We start from the raw sequence: 20,439 nt of genomic DNA on the forward strand, positions 1-20,439 counted from the left end.
GGTGACGAATGTGACACTGCAATAGCTAGAATTAATCATTCAACTAAAAATCTGAAGGCTTACCTCTATCATCTTTCGCAGTTCATTAAACTTCTCTTGAAGATGGTTCTCCTTCGGGCTGGCTGAGAATGCAGAGAGATCTCCAGCCAATAGCACGGGAATTTCTGATCTGAATTCAGATTGCCACTGTAGGTTGCTTGCAGCAATGAACGAACAGCGGACAACAATGTCTTCGATAGCAAAGTGCCTGAGATCTGCCCGGATTTTTACTGCCACGAGATTATAGCTTTCATCAGATAAATAAACCATGTTAGAGAATCCTGAAAGTAAGAAAAAAATAGAATTCAATTCTTTCTGAGCAAATAAATGAAGACATTATTTTCTGTAGGAAAACAATTACCTGCCCGCATATTAGGGTGATGGGTTATCTTACCTGATTTTAACACAATTGAGATGCAGGTATAACACCAGGATAGTTTTGATTATTTCAATATCTAGTGCTTATTCAATGACAACATATTTGGTCCACAACATACCTGTTCTGCTAATGGATATTACAACTCCAACTACGTCAACTTCAGCACATGGTGGCTGATAAGAAGGATCCAACAAGCTGGTGAATTTTAGAGCCTTTCTTGGAAAGAAAATCTGCAGCAACATCTTTTGTGAGACCTGAAAAAACCTCATACTGTTAAACAGACCGCGATGCTTTTTAATGATTCACATTTATGCAGCTAATGCACTTACTGATAGTTGTAGATAGTGAGTTTTCTTTGTTGCTGATAACTGCACGTTAGTCGAGTCTGACCTTCCTTTGGACTGTGATGTTGACAGCTGGTAGATTCTGTACCGACCGCCTTCCTTCAGCAGTGAACACACCTCTAGCAGCGGACGCCAGATACTCAGGATCACTCCTAATAACATCAGGTTAGGATTTAGGTGTGCAATATTAAGGTTTTTAAACAAAATAAAACTGGAAGCTGCAACATGCAAGCTAGAACACTGTGAGGAAACTTCAAGTCTGCCTGCTATGTTGGCCAGTTACCCTGTACAGATAGAGTATAAATAAAACTTATTTATAATTTTCCAAGTACTAACCTTTAAGTTTTTCTTGCTTTCGATAGTCTACCACTAATAATTTCCACACAGCCGACACATCCCTTTTGGAACAACCATGTTTTTCCTGTTCTGCAGACTCTACAGCCTTCTTGAATTCTTCCTGTATCCGAGTTTGTTTTTTATCGTTCATCAGCTGCTTGTGAGCATTCAGAGCTTTTAACTGATCTTCACTGAGATATCCCTGTGACCAAGAGAAAATGTATTCAGTGCCTTTGTTTTTTTTTTAAGCTAACCAAGAAAACCCAACTGAGACACCACTAGTGCTGTATGTTAACACAACTGGGGTCACCAGTCTTGACTGGTACTCATCAGATGCTCAGTTGTCTTTGCATTACATTATATACTGTTGTCATTGTGGTAATTGGTGAGAAGCTTGCTTACAACACATAAGCAAATTAATTTATACAACAGGCACGTCTGCCTGCTCAATAACAAATAAGTCATCTTGCAAAGAAGTTGTGTAAGAAGAAAAGTCACACCTCCCAGCTGGCTGCTATCTGTGAGCTAACAGTGAATTGATGCTGAAATCACTGGGAGTGTTACTGTTCTGACCAACCCTTCAAGATCCAGGTACCATCACCACAGGTATACAAAACATTTTATCCAATTAAGTCACAGCTTGGACCTCAAGGACCTTGACTTGCAAAAGCATGCATTTAATTTTTAACAGCTAGTAAGGACTACTCACTTACATCTAATTAATAAAGGCATAAAAACAACGTGATTGTCTTTTTCTTTTAATATATCAATAGCTTATTCTCTTTTGCAATCTATAATATTATTTATCTATTTTAACTAGGCTTCATTAAAATGTTTTTCAATTTTTTCAGTAAATAATCGTTTATTTATTACTAAGCATACTGCAGAAAATTTCAGAAGGTGAAAGGTGCCTCCGGTGGCGCAGTGGTAGAATTGCTGCTTGCAGCACCAGAGGCCCAGGGTTCGAATCCCCCCTGTGGCGCAAGTGGCAGAAATGCTGCTCTGCTACACAGAAGGGCTCAAATCCCGGGAGTTGGACTCAATGATCTCTAAGGTCCCTTCCAACTCGCACGATACTATGATACTATGATACTATGACAAAATAGTCATTTAGTGGTTGATTTTAGCAGGAGGTACTACTGTATAGGAAATGATTGCACAAGTGTTTCAAAATTAGCCAGGTAGGCTGCACAGTTACCTCCATATAACTGGGATCAGGTGCATTCTGAATTGCTTCATAAAGTTCTGCGCCATCTTGCAAGTTATGGATTTGCTGCCTTGTGACGATGCGCGATCTTGATGTTCTTCTGCAATTTCTCTCTGTTGAAAAAGATCTGTTACGCTGAATACAACAACCAGCACACTTCAAAAGGGAAGGAAAATTGCGTAGGAAGCATGATAGTATGTAGGCACTGCAAGAATAAAATCACTCATCACTACTCTCTGGGCCTGGCTACTGCACACTATCTGCTCACCCCTAATGCTTCATCAGTTTCTCTAGGAGATTCTTAAGAGCAATAGTGTCAAAAGCCTTCCTGAAATTGAGGCAGACAATATGTACTGCTCCCCACTTCTCTACTAAGCCAGTCATTTCATCATAGAAGGTTATCAGGTTGGTCAGTCATGACTACCTATTGGTTTATCCCTGCTGACTATTCCCAATTGCTTTCTTGCCCTTCATGTGGCTGGAAATGGTTTTCAAGATCAGTTCTTCCAAAACCTCAGGGATCACAGTCATGTTGACTGGCATGTAGTTAGTTGTCCAAGAACTCCTTTCCATCCTTTCTGAAGGTTGGAGACACATTTTCTTGAAACTCATCTGTAAACATCCAAAATGTCGATGTGTTCTTAATATAGATTTTGAAATAACGAAAGCTTTACCTTCATGCTTTTCAAACTCTGCTTGAATTTTTGCAAACAGAGCTTCCAGTTTCTTTTGCTGATCCTCCGCATGCTTGGCAGCTTCCCTTTCTTCAGCTCTGCTGTTCCGAAACACGTATGAGCCAGCTGATGTCTTTTCCATCCACTGAAATATAAAATTTCAAACAAAAAACATTTTATTTTTTTTTAATAATTTTTAACCTAATTTAGTTTTTTTTCAATGCTCACCGTTAAGCAAAAAGGCTTTTAAAAGTCAACAAGTTTGTAAGTTCTTTCAGTATAACAAACAGAAATAAAAAAAAATCCCAATAGCATTGGCTGGTAAATCTTCTCCTTAAAGTTATACAGACAGAACTGAGTTGTAGTCAAACTTGTGTGACTTAACAGCTGAAGAAACCACAGATTATAATGATAGGCATCAGTTATGCAACTTAGAAGATAGTTGAATTCCACCTGTAGATACATGTGGATATAAAGCAAATGCAGAGCTCAAAAAATATACCAGAGCTGCATTTTACTTGATATGCCTTTCATCACTGACTGTACTGTTTCAGCATGCTAATTAGCTGTTGCAAAAGGACTGATACTTTTCTGCAGCCGCCCTTAAACATTTGCTGCTTGAATTGGTTCCGTAGGATAACAGCTGTCTTCAGCATCCTATCACAACTCGCATGCTTTCATGCCTTCAGTGCACGGTTTGAGGAGGCAGGTGAGCCAAACACAGGAGGTCACTGCTAGTGCAAATGGTCTTTCTCTTTGCTCTTCCTCTCCCTTGTACTGGCTCTAGTCCTTATCTGTCTACCTGTCATGATCACATTAGTTTGCTAATTAAACAGCTGTTTGAGAGTGATTTTTTTTTTTTCCTTTGGTGGGGCTGTTTGTTTGTTTTTGTCTTCTTACTGCAGGTTTTGTGAACTAAATCAGCTAAGGACAGCAGCAAGTCAGCTCCAGGGCACAAAGAAGCAACAAGACAGTATAGCAAGAGTAGGATGAGGAAGGCTGAAGGACTGATCATTATGAGACAGTGAAATAGGCTTGTATGCCTCATTAACTGCATGCCTTCCTGCACTATTGAGCCCAGCAGCTTTAAGTACAGTTCTTGCATCAAGGGGTGTAGCAACCACAAGTCAAAGGGAGAAAGATAGCCCAAATCTTCCTATAACTTGGTATGCCTGAGCAAGATTCTCAGTGTTTTCAAAGAAATCTATACCAGCTTGTGAACCTCTGGAGACAGTGAGAAACAAAGCACCACTTTCCTCCTCAGACTGGAAGCCATTTGCTGTGATGGTGTTAGAGATTATGGCTGCCTTCCTGGGTCCAAAATAAATGTTAGTTCTACCAGAACATCATCCATGTAAGTGCTGCAATACCCTCCATCTAAATAATACTCTAAATATCAAGGTAATGATTTAAGCCAAATATTGCTTTATCCTTTATAATCTCCTTTGTGGACCTCACTTTACATTGATCAACCTTGATAAAGCATTTCAGAAAGCAAACAAGTTAGAAAACACTACAGGCATATGTCAGGTGTGTCATTCTCTAAGATAACTGATCTGCAAGTTGTATCTCAGCTAACTTGGTAGCACTAAGAGCACGACTTACCAGGAAACATACAGATTCTTTTTGTAGTTGGGAACGCTACGAAAAGCAAGTAGTTACCAATTGCTATCCATACAAACTTTAAACACGGTCAGATTATATCTAGAACATCTTCGCCCTATTTTATACAATAATCCCACTGTATTGTCAGCAATATTTCAAACAACAGATCTTACTTGTCTGTCAGCATTATGTCATATTTGAGGAATGACATAGCAACCAGCCATTAGATAACACAGATCTAATAGAACCTGCCAGATTCATAAAATACTTGTACCGTACCTGAATAGGATAAGTTCTTTGGATAACCACATCAATGCAGCCCACTGCACCACCCTCACTGTAAAGCGATGACAGAGGCAAAGGGAAAGGTCTGGGGTCCCGCTGAAATCCCAGCTTTGCGTACCACCGTGCGCATCGCGTGCTGTTCGCTGCAATCTGAACACGTTAAATGCTGAATGATGAACTGACATGGAGGGGTCAAAAGGAATTCCAACTTAATTGTCTTAAGTCAATGACTATTTTTACACTGGCCTCTCTCATTTTTACATCTGAACATACTGGATATTAATTTCAGGACTTCTTTTTGCATTGAAAAACTAATTCTAAACAAGTACTAAAAATCTAATGAGTTCTAATTATCTAGGAAACGAGCGCTTCTGAGATATGCCATTGCTTTATACAAGAGAAGCAATATGTTTATGCTGCAACTTCACACAGCATTTTGATGATCCTCAAACAAGCGAAGTCCTTCCTATCCAAGCCCACCCTCCCACAAACTGTTTTCACCTCCCATTCTCCCTCAACCTTACACATTATTTATGATGGATAAATATTTTCCTCAACCTAATGCTTAACCATAGTAGGAAGCTGGAACTGACAAAACATGCAGCAAAACTTAAAAGAATCTTATATAACATACAAAAAAAGTACTTGTATACTACTGATCTGATACTATTGACTTCCCTTCCAACTCTATTGACTAGTATGCGTTAACTACCTTGTGTCTTACAAACCGTGTTAATAAAATCCAGTCAAAAGTTTTTATGTTTACAAAAGCCCATCCAGTTTACAGCATGGCTCAAGAAAATAGCAATTATTACATCCTTCAGGCACATCCAATTAAGCTGAACTAATATTTTGGTTTACCTTTAGCATAAGGGAATCTGGGGCTTCCAGTGGTGTACATCCATTTGGAGAGCCAATAAGTTCTGCTCCATGCACTATGATCTTCTGACCAACAGTCAGCCTTCTTCTATGTAAGAAAGCTTTGAGAGGTGGATCCAGAAGAGCTCTGATCCCATACCAGCCATCAGTAACTTCAATTATTGCTGCTGCTTTTTCACATTCCATAATGTTATTACTATTACTAGGAGACACAGCGGCGTTTAGTGACAGGATCTTAGAAATACACAGCACAAGTGTTTTACCTGCTGCATCATCTCTCTCTGTTATTTTTTTGATTGCTGATCGTTTACTTTTATCAATTTCCAAGTCATACCTGCAAAAAAAGGATCCGTGACACTAACACAGGAAACAAAATCCATCATGTTGTTTTCTCATAAAATGAACTGTTGCAAACTGTTACTTAATCCACGTGATTCAGTGCCACTGAAGAAAAATGGAAGTTATCTAAACATTCTCAGAGAACATGCACTATTACTTCTAATACAAACACGTATAAATTCAACAGTTCAAACATTCTGATAAATACAAAATGCAAGGTAGAGATTATAAAATATCATGAGCTATAAAGCACACAATTTCCAAATTACAGCTCTAGATATATTTCTACACACTTACCTATATTTCAACTGCAACAGCACCATTTCTGGCGTCAAACATCTGTTAGCAAACTTGTGTGGAAAAGACACTTCCATGGCTGCCAGTTTCCATACAATCCACCTATAGTGATTGTAAACCCAGGCCTCTGTTATTAGCTTGGGATCCACACCAGGAGTATCACAGAGAGCCCTGTAGATAAAGAGTTAACAAATTCATCTGAAATCCATTGTCAGTTTTGCCTGTTTTTTGCTGACATTGTATTCAGCATACACACACAGGTAACATTAACAAAGGAATGTTTATTACAGAGCAAACAAGAAGGTTACATTCCATAGCTTGGTGCGGTTATTGTCTAAACACTGAAGTTTTGCCCTTATAAGCTTTGGTAGCATGCACGTATATACTTGCATGCATTCTTGAAACAGACCCTGGAGCCTAGCAATAGCCCCAGGGGCAGGCCCTCTCTCAGTCCTGCAGTAAGCTCATAGCACAGAAGGACAGAGGTGTGCTCTACTCTCTTTCAGCCCTGGAATGTCCCCTGCTTGTTTGATCATTCACTGCATCTCCGACAACACATTTCACTGCTACTAAAGTACTTCCTTCTCTCCATTGTGAGACGGCTTAAGCAGAGCTTTATACAGTGTTGATTTCAAGCTGTACCACCATGAACTGTATGAGTTGGCTCGGAAAACTCTATTTTCCAACTCTGCCAGTCAGTAGGAAGTTCATTTCAATGAAGGAGAAGGAATTAGACAAGCAATTCAAATAAGCCATTAGACTGATCACAGTCCAACTAAGAAGTGAACTTCCAACTTGGCAGAAAGGCTCAAGATGTTAAGGAATGGTATTGCGGTTGGATGAGGAAAAGAAGCAATTTAGTAGGTTAATACACAGAAAGTTAAGGAGTAGGTATGACCATCAAATTAATTATCAAATTGGATAAGCCTTAGGAGATATATCCTCATCTTCTATAAAGAATGATGCAACTCAAGAATTGAAGACAGAATTCAGTCCAAGATTAAGATTCTAAATGCCTACGACTAAATGAAGGCATAAGGAAGTTGATGAAGGTCCAGTTAATATGTTAATATGATATTTATTCTGAACTATATGTTTTGACATAGAGCAAACCCAGAAAAGATACAGGAACTGAAAGAAGTGCTTGTGGAACAGCCTCTACTAATTGTTTGCTCCAGGGTCAGATCTACACTGATACCCAGAGCAGGTTCTGGCATCAAAAATGCTTTAGCTGTTCTGCAGTAAGCAGTATGTTGGTGGATTCTCTATTTCTGAAAAAGGAATGTGAGGAAAGCCTTGTAGCAGATGGCCTGAGTACAGAATCAGGAGCACTTGTGGAAAAGACAAGCTTCCTCTGGAATAAGAAGTTGGATTGCTTAAAGTTTTAGTGTATCTAATAATAACTTGATTTGTGCAAATGCCTTAATATCTTTCCCATTCACAAGAAAACAGTGGAAAAATAATCAAGATTACCTCCAACATTACCAAGCACTGATTGCAAGAACAGTGATCCAGAGCTGGGTGCATTGCTCCCAGAGTTCTACTGCTTCTTGAAAAAACAACCAAAATCTCACATCTCCTAATCATTTTCAGTGATGTTGCTTGTTGGCCTAAAAATAGCAGTTTCACATGAGAGAAGAACCAGAATGCTTTCTAAAATGCATGCAGATCTGGAACACTGACATATAGGTGGGAAGTCCTGCACTAACTGCACACAGATGACCATCCCAGGCAGTCTTTTATCCATTTAGCATAAATGCTTTGGCACATACCTAGCAAGGTATATCCACCAAACACTCAGCAGTCATGACACCACTGGGGAGAAATGCTGAATTTGGGACTGTACTGCTAATAGCAGAACACTTGCCAAATGAGGAGGAAACGCAAGCCACAAGTTAAGTCAAGTTTTGCATACTCTGCCTCCAGGTGATTACTTCAGTGTGTGTAGCTACATGCTCCACAGTTGTCAATGGATCAGAGAGGTTGTGGTGATGCCACAGGATGCAAAATGGAACTGTAGGTGGATTAGCTTTGCCTTATGGGGATTTAATGAAATTCAACAAGAGCAAAGTCTTGCATTTGCAATAGAATAACCCCATGCAACACTAACAGAGCAATGCTGACTCTAGGAGACAGCTTTGCAGAAAAAGATCCAGGGACCTGGATGACATGATGACCAGGAGGCAGCAAGTGCCCTTGCAGCAAAGAAATGTGACCAATGTTCTGGGCTATTAAGAGTGAAGCCAAAAAGGAAGTAATCCTTTGCCTCTTTTTGGCACTTAACAGACTACATCTGAAGTACTGTGTCCAGTTTTGGCCTCACCTGGACAAAGATGATACTGGAGCAAACCCTGCAAAGGGCCACAAGAGGCTGAGCACAAGGAAAGGCTACGAGAGCTGGGTTTGCATTTAAGAGAGAAATTAAAAACCTTATCGCTGCCTGTAACTATGTGATCAGAGAATTCACAGAAGGCAGGCTTCTCAGAAGCACATGAAAACAGGACGAGAGGCAACAGACAAGTTGGAAGATGCAAAATTCCAATTGGAGATAAAAGGTACACAAATATCAACTGGCAAGGGTGATCCAGAGAGGCCACTGCTGAAGGTATTCAAGACCAAGCCAGATCAACTCCCTGATTAATTAATCTAATTGCATCTGCTCTGAAGAGGCTACATTAGTCTACACAGTAAATTTACAAACCTACAATACCTTCATTTAAACCAGTAAGTGTTGTACTGAAAATGCCATCAAAAAGTAGTGAGTGTTCAACTTCTTCTAGGGGATATGAGAATCACAACTAATAAATACCATATTTGCCTCAAGTTTATAAGTAATAATACCTGTAAAATTCTTTTTTTCCAGCCTTTCCCTCATCTGTAGGTATCAACCATCCTCCATCAGCAAGTTGTATCCCATTTCCTGCTAATAAATACTCCTTACTGAAAAATTCTTCAATGAGAAACTGGAATGATTCTGCATTTGTGCTGCTAACTTGTATGCAGTGTTTTGAAACACCGTATGTGTAAAGCTGAAAAAAAGATGAAAAAGAGAAAATGACAATACAATTAGAATTCAAAGGTCTTTTACATGTAATGCTATGCTGTATTTCCCATGAAGTACCTCCTTGATCTTGAGAGAACTTTTGTATGACCTTTTTTATATGCAATCCAAGAAGAATGGTGGAACTCATACAAATGAGTTTAGCAGAAAATCACACTGTACTCTAAAAAAATCACTGTACCAAAAGAGAAAGGTTTTTGATATTGACTTAATCTGAGCTTAAATTTTAACCACGTGTTATCTTAAGACAGCTTTTCCTAGAGATTAGAAGTTGCAAGTAACTATCATCACTTGATTTTTTTCCTTTGATGTTAATCTTGTTTGACTCTAACACTACAGACATGTATATGATTCTTATTATTTGGATTACCTCTTAACTGTGGATATGCAAATATTTTATTACCGTAGCAACTGTTTTAAGAGTCACTGTAAATACTTATCTCAAAACTGAAGAGACACATTTCTCTTAAATGCATCTATTCTAAAGATGTTGAGTTGTTTTCTAGTTTTAAGGAACACACTCCTCCAAAGAGATAGTAAACAGGTATCATTGATACATATACCTTTTCTGTAGAATGAAAACTGGGTGTTTCCTCTTCTACTGCAGTTTTCAAAGAGATTCTATTTCTTGCAGAAGTTTTAATGACATAAAGGCTGCCTGGCTGTGGGCTGATATTTTGCCTATATTTCTTTTTAATTCTCATTTCCTGTAGATCTCTAGCACAGCGGAGATTTGCCATCATGTTGCTTGTAACTGCAAAGAAAAGAAAGTCATGAAACCCTCTTACAGTATGTATCAATTTAAGAAACACAGTCATACAAGTAGATTAAGAAAAGTAAGAGAAAGTCAGACAGCTGAAGATGTGCACTGTTTCTCTGAAAAAGACCAAATCAACCACTTGCATGGCTAGGTCTAGACTTTCACTAGAAAGCAGAATGAATAAAGTGAGTGAAATATAGCAAGGTTAGTCTTCAGACTCCTTAGAATATTTTACTTAGGTATATAAAATCAAGTATCAAATGAAATATAAACTATTTTAAAACTTGTTACTGAAACGAAGTGTGCAAAAACAAATTCTTCATGTTCTGCATTAACTTTGGTTAGCATTTACAACAGGTAAGCAATGGAAATCTGTAAATACCTAAATTGTCATTTTCTAAGTCAGTGACCGCTGCACGCAGGATGCAGGACTGGTGATCCGGAGCTTCAGCACTGTTTTGTTCAATTGGGATTTGATTTAATTCCCTCTCCTCCATCACATTGTTTCTGACTGGTGAGTGACACCTCTTACTGCTGCCTTGTTCACCTGTAGAAAGTGTCAGCTTGGTTTTGAAGGGTGGAACAAAAGTTTTAACAGCTTTGCCTGACTTGCACAAACTTCTTGTTTCCTCGCTCTCCTTGGCCGTGGCCTTATGTGGAGTAACAAGCCCTGAAGCACCGCTTGAGGTCTGTCGGAGGGCGCAGTGCTGAAAAACGGCTGGTATAGATTTAAATCCTTTCAAGTCTTGATCAGGGAGAGTAAGCGTAGGGTTCCTGACTTCTTGCCGTTCCTTAGTAGTCCTACAGGTGAAAACAAATCACCTTCAGCACGTTGACAAAAATCCTTGTCAGTTTCAACATTCTTAATTTAGTAATGTAACTGTCACCACTCCATTGATAAAAGATATAAAAGACAGGGCTTTAGTCTTTTTATTTTTTTAATGGAATGCTACATTTATTTCTAATAAAAAAAAAAAAAAGTGAAAGTGTAAAATTTTCTCCTCATCTCATCAGTCTGCTGCTCCAACCTGTGTTGTATGGTCATTTCATACGCTTATTTTGAAATAAATTTATTAATCTTTAAGAAAATTTGGTTTCAAATTTCTATAATGGTTTTTAAAGTTTCAAGGACTGTGAAGAGAAAACGGACCTGGGGGTGTTGGTCGATGCTCAGCTGAACATGAGCCAACAGTGTGCCCAGGTGGCCAAGAAGGCCAACAGCATCCTGGCCTGTATAAGAAATAGTGTGGTCAGCAGGAGCAGAGAGGTGATCATCCCTCTGTACTCAGCACTGGTGAGGCTGCACCTCGAGTACTATGTTCAGTTTTGGGCCCCTCACTACGAGAAAGACATTGAGGCCCTGGAAGTGTCCAGAGAAGGGCAAGGAAACTGGTGAGGAGTCTGGAGCACAGGTCGTATGAGGAGCGGCTCAGGAAGCTGGCATTGTTTAGCCTGGAGAAGAGGAGGCTCAGGGGAGACCTCATTGCACTCTACAACTTCCTGAGGGGAGGTTGTGATGAGGAGGGGCTTGGCCTCTTCTCCCAGGCAACAGGACCCAAGGCAATGGCTGCAAGTTGTACCAGAAGAGGTTTAGACTAGACATAAAAAGGAACTTTTTTCTCTCAGAAAGTGGTCACTGGAATGGCTGCCCAGGGAGGTGGTGGAGTCGCCATTCCTGGCAGTGTTCAAGAGGCATCTGGATGAGGAGCTACGAGATATGGTTTAGTGGTTTGATGTAGCTACGGTAATGGGATGATGGTTGGACTAGATCTTATAGGTCCTTTCCAACCTTGTGATTCCATGATTCTATGATAAGGACTTGAGAGAAATTGCATTAGAAAAACTCTACAATGCATTAAAAGTTTCTCACCCCAAAGGCTGACAAGTTACTGGTTTTAAAGGAACATGGTACACAAATTTTCTTCTGTCTTTGAAAATGCCTGTAAGGTAATTAGAAAAAAAAAAAAAAAAAGCTTAAGTGGTACATTACATGGATGGATATTTACAGCATATTTCTTCTATAGTCATGTTATAATCACAGACATTTCCAGATTGGATTTAAACAGATTCATTACATGTAGTTATATAAACCCCATAAAGAAAGAAAAAGCATTGTCTTCAGTATTACTGAATATGACAAAAAACGAGGCTCAGGTCTGTCTCATAATCGGACTGCCACTAGAAATAATACTTCTATTCACCATCTCAGTGACTGGCTTCCTCAAGAAATTTGGCAGTGGGTAACAGCAAGGAAAGTAACAGAATTGTCACTAGTCTAGTGACAGGTCTTTGTACATTCTATCATCAATGCAAAATTCATTTCCACGGCACAGAACTTAGTAATCATGTGCTGCCCAATCCTGATAAATTGAGAGGTTAGCCCCATGGGACTGATTTTTATTTTATGTTTTTCTTAAAGATTCTTCTCTCTTGAGATATCCCTGACTGTGGGATCTCTTGGGCCAGGTGACATCCAACCACACACCATCTTTTTTGACACAAAAAATTTAAAAGTATCTTCCCTTGTCTGATACAAAAAACCAACCTGGCAGGCATTAAGTGTGAGTCATTTGGTCATCTGAAGAAACTGTAAATACAGAATTAATTCCAAGACATCTGGGGTCACACACAAGTTCTGATATGTTTTACTTTAGGTTCTCAGCAGTGAAAACACAGATTGAAAGCCAATTATTAGCTGAGGCTCTTTCTAATTAAGCCTCAGTTATTCTTCACGCTGGCTGCACTCAGATCTAAAAGATAAATCATCACTGCGCTGAATTCCCAAATGCTCCCATTTGTAAGCCTGCAGGATGTTTTAGGCTCCTGAAATGGTAACGTTTAACACGTATTTGATTCCAGGCAGGCTTCCCATTCAATTTAGAACTCATTTAGCAACTTTAAAAAATGCCACCAACAAAAAAACCCAACAACTACATTTGCAACAGAAAAGGGCACATTTGCACAGAACTTCTCTTTCAGACTTCCTAAGGATGTGCTTATCTCGCCATTACCAACAGATCTAAATCATGTCAGCCTGGAATTTAAACCGTTTGTTGGACACCCTTCGGTTTCCAGGAGGAAGTTTCAGATGACAAGTCACAGCTACAAGATGCCACATGTTCCTGAAGCCAGAGGCAGGACGGCTCTGGAAATTAGAACTGCTTTCATTTGTTCCACCAGAGTAACACTGCTAAGATTCTGCTGCAGGGTATGGTAATATTTATGTATGAAGGGTATAAAATTATTCTCTGGCAGCAACTTACAAATTCCATTAAAAACTTCTTAATTTCATGCTTAGAACTAATTCAGCAGCATACCGTAACCAATGCATTTGTTCAAAGAGACACTTTTTAGGACTCAAATACCTAGTTACAAAATCATTTCTGCACACTGATGTGTGTGAGTCACTGTACTTAACTATAGCATCCGTAAATGCTTGGTGCTTTTGTACTGCCAAAAGGAAGCCAGCTTTGTGGGTAACTGAGTACCCATCCGGTACCTAAGAGATTGTCTGAGTTGGAATAAGGTGTTTAAGAAGAGTGGTTTTAATTTCCCATGTACTACTTAGAGGATTATGTTGTTTCTTTTTTTTTTTTTTTTTTCCCCATATCTGATGCAGATTCACAATTTCAAATTAAGCACAACTTTCATTTCAGCTTTCTCCTTAAACATCTAGATAATATTTTGAAGTACATTATTTAAAGTAGTAATTCTCACTTGCAGAAGAAATTCAGATATAATTCCATTTTGAATAACGAGGCACAGAAGGTAAGTCCTCTGTAACATCAAATCAACCCATCCAAAGTGGATTATTTTACATGCTGTATCATTTCCAAGGCTTCAAAAAGCAGCAGCTGTAAAGAAATACCTCTTATCTCCGGCTGGTTGGCAATAATTACCAGCTGCACAAGCTTTCCTGATGTACCACATGCACACTGCTTCTGAATTCTAGGTGACAGCACACAGTGCTTCGAAAGAACAAGCTCCTTGAAAAACACAGCTGATCCCATAAGCAAAAGCAGCATCCAGAGTCATATTACCCTAACACGACAGCCATAATGAGCTTTCCTTAAAGCATCAGCTCAGTCTTCAAAACCTTAACTTCCAGAGCCTCCAGATCACCCGGTATGAAATATTACAAGCATCTGTAACACAGCTATCAGCAAGCATATTCCACACTAATAATTAGAAGATAAAATCATCAGTACTTTCCTAATTTCCCATAGACACAACTTTTGATTGAAAATTCACAGACCAGTAAAACACATTCCTCCTCCCACTGAAGGTGGTAACAGTGAGCCTTACTTCTATGAGAAACTGGATGAATTCCTACCATGCTGGAAAGAAAGCAGGGTTCTTGCAAAAGCAGTGCAGCTTAATGTATTTAGACACCACATGGTAAGGCATGCTGTTAATTACATGAGTCCAAGTCAGCAGAGACATTGCCATAGCAGTTTCCTGAATTTTTATGACTATAGTGATAAAAGAATCACTTAAGCAATCACTTTCTGTTAGTTGACTGGAAACTAAAGAATTCTAAAGGTAATGCCTAACATGAGATTTCTGCTTAGAACATAAGAACACCAGGATTACCATCAGGAGTGCTTCTCAAAGGTTTCAGAGATTTGGGGGGGATCTTCATCTTCTCAAATTCAAGCAGCAGCTGTCTTTTAATTGGAGGTTCTCCTACGATAAAAACAGGGATGTTTATTTTAAGTTCAGTTTCTTGCCAATACTGTACAACTTAAATAAATTGCTAAATAAAACTTAAATAAATTGCTAAAAAAAAGCTTTGTTCTGCACAGGAAAAAGCTTGTATGGTGCTACCATTAATGGTTTCCATAAAGCAGCCGGTGTCATATTCTAATCAGTAGGTCCATTTTCTCCAGGTTACAGTTCATCTGCGCAGAGGGCTGACTGGGGTTGGCCTGACATACTCTTATATACCTCTTTATGCCTACCCACACTTACTTGCATTAGTCTTTTCAACACTTGCACCTGAATTTGTGCAGCTATGTGGGTCTATGGTGACCCGCTTCCCATTAAAAAAAAATCAATGCTAAATCACAACAACCTATTATTATTGAATCAAACAGATATAAGACAAAGACCTACCAAGTGAGTCTTTTTCATCCAAGCGTCTCTTCCCAAAGGGTTTATTCTGAAAGTTCTCTGACATTTTGCCATTGAAGGACTGTGCAGACTTAACCTGGACTCCAGAATCTGAAAGATCATCTTCCATAAAAGCTTTTGCACTTTCTACAGCCTCTGTTTTCAAGTAGCCTTTTGGAGTTTGGAAAACATTTATTTCTGCTTTACATGTAGCACTGCATAAATCTGATTCAGACTCTGTTTCCATTCCCAGATCCAGCTCTCCTTTTCTGAAAAATCTGGACTCATCTTGCTGAAAGCTATTTTTAAATGGTGCTGACTGGCTGTTTCTCTTACTATGTGGTACATACTCAGTAATTTTGACATGGTGAGTGTTTGGAAAAGACTTAATTTCTTCAGGGCAAAAGCTTTTCAAGCCAAGTTCCTCACTGCAGCTTTTTTCAGTTTGGGATTCTGAGATTACTTTACCAGTTAAATATTCTGCATGTTCACCATTCTCTTTAATTTCACAAAGCTCATCCGTAGCACCAAGCTGACTGCTTAAAAAGTCATCTGCCTCCTTTAAAATTGCCTTTGCTTTCCGATAGGCACTTTCAGAGATGGTCACTTGCTTTCCACTTGCAGTGCTGAACCCCAAAGCAGGACTTGAAATCTTACCCATGCTGGCATTCTCCTTCCCTCTTGGCAGCTGCATTTCTCCAGGAAATATTTCATCATGGTTTCTGGATTTTTCAACATCTTCAAGCAAATGTGCATCTCGTAGCCCAGATGAATGGCTAAGTTCCATTTCACAAAAGAGCTGTCTAGCTTTCTTTAGTGACTCTTCTGATAGTTGCACGGGCTTTCCACTTGCTGTACTGAAAAACCCAAGGTTCCCCGAAGGGCCTGACTGCTGCATCTGCTTACGCGGCATACTCAAGTGTCCTAAAAGCTTACTCTTCTGCTCAAAGCATTGCATCTGAAAATCTGGAACAGAATCCGCATCTGCAAATGTGTTTGCACTTTGGTGATTGTTTTCAATAACATTCCCATTTCCGTTAATAAAATGAGATGCAGCCAAATTCATGTCACTTTTTGTAGTGTCTAAAAATGTAGCAAAACCAGGACCCCCAGCATGAATGCTGGAAGATGAACTTCCAGCAATTTCTGTTTGATTAGTTCCTGATTTAGTCTCAATTTCAGATTTTACATATGCATCATGGTCTGCCTGAAATGTCTGTCTGATGCTTGCTAATGCACTTTCTGAAACAGAGACTGCTTTACCTTTTGCTGTGCTGAACACTTGTTTCAGACCGCTCTTTTGACTTTCAGCATTAAGTGATGTTTCTTGTAAGCAGGTTAAATTAGTTCCATCCTCAGGAAGATCGTCTTCAGACTGTTTTTGGTAAGCATTATCTACAGTACTTGTGAAGCAGTCTGTATTACAACAAGGTTCATTTAAATGTTTTAAGTCACTCTCCTTAATGCCACAGTTCAGATAAGGTGAGGCACTTTCTGGAACACTACTGTGAGTAAAGAGGATGGACTGACTAGATTTGCAACTATCCTCAGCAGATACAATCTGAATACCACCAGGCACAGAACTGTCTGCAAGGTCACTTGACACCTTTGTTAAATGCAGAGATGTAGCACAGTTCAGAGGTAAGTCAGATTTGCTTTCTGAATTATCCCTCTTTTTTGCTGAGTTTTCCACATATCTCTCTGCAATCAATTTTCTATCTTCAATCAAAAAAGTTCTACTTAAAGAATTAATCCCAGGTCCACGAAGAGATTCTACTCCTGACTTTCCAGGTCTGACAAAAGCTTCCTTATTTGCACACGGAGCTGCCAAATTTCTTTCACAATCTTCATCATTAATAAATGCACCCACTTTAATGTTGTCATGATTAATAGCTTGTTTACTGGGACTCCTCTCTGTTGTTTGCTTTAGTCGGTCCCCAGGTTCTTTGGGAATAAGCGTGTCTTTAAGATTAAGTACATCTACATCACGTTGAGCAACACTGTCCATACATAAGTCACGGTCTTTGACATAGCTTTTATTACATTTCCTTAAGCAGTCCTCAAAACAGTCATTATCATCTTTTCCTAAATCAACATTATTTTCTGAAAAAAACTGTTCAGCTTTAGCCAAAAATCCATCAGCAATTCTTATTTTCTTGCCACCAGCAGTATGGAAACCAGTCAGATAAGTTCCCTTAACTTCGTCTTTATCAACATCTGTCTCTTGCTCAGAAGGTACTTGATGATGTTGGTAAGAGCCTATTTTAATCCCACTTTCACTCACAAACAGGTTCTTATGTGCAGAGTCTTCTCCTTCCACATTGACACTATTTGTCTTTTGTTTACTAGAGTTCTCTGACACATCTATATCTCTTTCCCCAGATTGTACATTGAGATCACGTAGAGAACTACACAAAGATGAGTCAGAAATGGATACAGCATCACTATCTGCAGCTTGACAGTTTAGCAGCAAGTGCTCATCTTCCTGCTTTCTGTCTTCTTTCTGATTAGGGGACAGGTTTTCCATTTCGTCTGAAACACTTAAACCACGTTCTTCTGCACTGGTAATATTATCTCCTAGACAAATCAAATATGATGCGTCTTCTTGCAAGCAACTTTCAACTAGGCTGTCTCCTTGATTCAGAAACTGATCAGAATTTTTACAGTTCTGGTGAGGCTTTTTAAAGGATGACAGACTGTTTCTCATTCCAGAGGCAGAACATCCAGCATTAGTACAACTGAAATCAACATTTTCATTATCACTTAGTATTTCTATCCATTTTTCTGTATTTTCCTTACATGGGGTACTAATTCTTTCTGCATGTTTTTTCTCTGAATGGTGGGAAACAGGACCTATGCTTTTGATGTTTGGGACACAAAGTATTCCTTCTTTCTCTTCTTTTGTCTGGCACCTGAGAAAACTCCTTTTAGAAGACACGTGCCCATCTGAATTGCAGCATCCGGTATTAGAAGACTTAACCAAAAAGTTCTCATCATCCAAGTCCTTGAAAAGCTCTGCAGATCTGGTCAAAGCTGCCTTAGAAATATTTATTTTTTTACCTCCAGCTGAAGTAAATCCTACAAAATTAGAAAAGCTGGCCTGGAAAGGTACCGAACAGCTCTCATGGTTGGATATTCTACTTTCATTTTTGTCTAAGTTAGTAAAAGTAACTTTTTTATTATTTCTGTGAAAAACCACTGTGTTTTCTTTTTCATATTCTACCATTTTACATTCATTTTCATTTTTCAACTTACTGCAATACTCGTCATTTATTACATGATTTTCAGATTCAGGAGAGCTATAGAAATTAACATCTTCCCCTGATTTAGAAGCGTTTTCCATATCTGTTGCTCCAAACTGCTGAACGTGACTTTGGATCACGTTACTTTGCTTCCTAAATTGTGTGAATTCAAACTGACTACCCGTTTCTTCCAGGATATTAGAAAGCTCAGCAATTTCAGCTTCTTGGCTTGCTGTCAAAGACTGATCTGGTTCTTGGACAGATAGTTGATTTCTAGGTGAGTTTCTACATAAATCAACCTTACGTGGAATATGCTGTGTACAAATTGTCTGCAAACCAGATGAAGTACTGCCTGTTTTGCTTTCCAGATCTGAGGAAAATACATTGTCCTTTTGAACTTGATTTGAAAAATTTCTCACTCCTTCCATGGAAGAGGCTTCAAAGCATTCATTTTCAATATCTTTGAACAGCATTCTGCCTTTTGCTATGCTGCTTTCAGAAAATTTAATCTGCTTATTGGAAGCAGTCTGGAAGCCACTGTAGCTCAGAACTGAACTGCACTTGTTAAGATCTCCTGATGATTTCCCTTCATGTTCCATGTTTTCACTTGGCTTTGTGTTGAAACACACAGGTGCTACTTGTCTATCTTCTTCAGAAACTACTTCATTCACAGAATTATCTATACAATCCAAGAGTTCTTCAGCACCCTCTACAGATACATTACTCCAAGCAGCTTCTTGAGGGTTTTTACTGTTTTTAATAGAAAGCATTTCTTGATTTTCAGCTACATCTTCTTTCCCCCATTGTTTTAAGCCAGTACTACTGTTTTCTAAGCAGCTTATTCCCAAAGGTGCAACTATTTCCCTACATTCACCTACTGACAACTGATCTGAAGAATGTTTTTTATCAGCTGATATTTTATTGCAAGAGCTACTACCGACCCTGTTCATGCCAAACTTGATCTGACTCAAAGTATTATTGAACTTGCTGTTTGTCACAAATGCAGTGCCATGGTGCATATCAATCAAGCAATCACTACTACTAGGAGAGGACCATGGAGGCTGTTCCTTAGGGCTCTGTGGTACAGCTGCTCGACTGTTGACATTAGGACTGATATATGTGTCATTCTTGCCTTTCCTTAAGCAACAGTCTTCAGGAAATAATCTGGAATGCCTTCTTGCCATTAGGTATGCCGAAGTTAGTACCTTACGTTTTATATTTGAAATTCTTCCACTATTTAAACGATCTGTTGTGTCTTCACTTTGAGTATGAGATGCTTCTGAGCATTTAAATGAGGTAGCAGGTTGATACTCTCTTGCCTTTTTCCCTGAGTCACTCAGCTCTTGTTGTTTCAGCCTATTGTTGACAGTATTATCAGATGAGTTATCCTTTGTATCTACCTCTATGGTAGGAATGTTGAAATTATCTTCTTTGATATTTGATTGTCTCTCAGCCGAAAGCAAGCAGTCTACAAGAAAATACATTAGAGAAAAGATATATTAAACTAGCTCTCGTTTATTCAAAAAAATGCAATTTTTCATTTTTACTCAATGCAAATTCAAATTTTCATACAATATTGGCCTCTATGATCATTTCTATATATGCTTAACACTGATACCATAAATTACACTGGTACCATAAATAACACTTTCCTTCTCAAATGTGAATGCCTTGAAAGGATTTGTGATGTCTCATCTAATTTTGCTCTAATAAGTAGTGACAAGCAGGCTATAGTTAATGCCATCATGAAATAATGAATCTTTACAAAATTTGAAGAGAAGGGCTTCCATTCCTCATGTCTCAACACAAGAATTTGTCTCACACTTTACAGAATGGTACTTCTGTTCCTAATGTTAAGCAATTTTTCTACCAAGAGTAAG

General features: G+C 38.8%; 1 protein-coding gene across 1 annotated transcript in view; it reads right to left on the bottom strand.

The window, feature by feature from the left end:
• The window catches only part of BRCA2 (BRCA2 DNA repair associated), a 34,985-nt gene that overhangs the window by 3,078 nt on the left and 11,468 nt on the right, over window positions 1-20,439 (bottom strand). The window contains exons 11-25 of the mRNA XM_072361595.1: window positions 15,321-20,027; window positions 14,799-14,891; window positions 12,076-12,145; window positions 10,588-11,006; window positions 10,009-10,199; window positions 9,226-9,413; window positions 6,385-6,555; window positions 5,731-6,082; window positions 4,864-5,019; window positions 2,980-3,124; window positions 2,297-2,418; window positions 1,099-1,300; window positions 748-914; window positions 537-672; window positions 64-320 (exon numbers count right to left, since the gene is read on the bottom strand). Of these exons, the coding sequence (XP_072217696.1) occupies window positions 64-320; window positions 537-672; window positions 748-914; window positions 1,099-1,300; window positions 2,297-2,418; window positions 2,980-3,124; window positions 4,864-5,019; window positions 5,731-6,082; window positions 6,385-6,555; window positions 9,226-9,413; window positions 10,009-10,199; window positions 10,588-11,006; window positions 12,076-12,145; window positions 14,799-14,891; window positions 15,321-20,027 (7,376 nt within the window). The remainder of the gene's footprint in view (window positions 1-63; window positions 321-536; window positions 673-747; window positions 915-1,098; window positions 1,301-2,296; window positions 2,419-2,979; window positions 3,125-4,863; window positions 5,020-5,730; window positions 6,083-6,384; window positions 6,556-9,225; window positions 9,414-10,008; window positions 10,200-10,587; window positions 11,007-12,075; window positions 12,146-14,798; window positions 14,892-15,320; window positions 20,028-20,439) is intronic.

This window comes from Excalfactoria chinensis, chromosome 1 (genome assembly GCF_039878825.1).
Source record: "Excalfactoria chinensis isolate bCotChi1 chromosome 1, bCotChi1.hap2, whole genome shotgun sequence".
Taxonomy (NCBI): Eukaryota; Metazoa; Chordata; class Aves; order Galliformes; family Phasianidae; genus Excalfactoria; species Excalfactoria chinensis.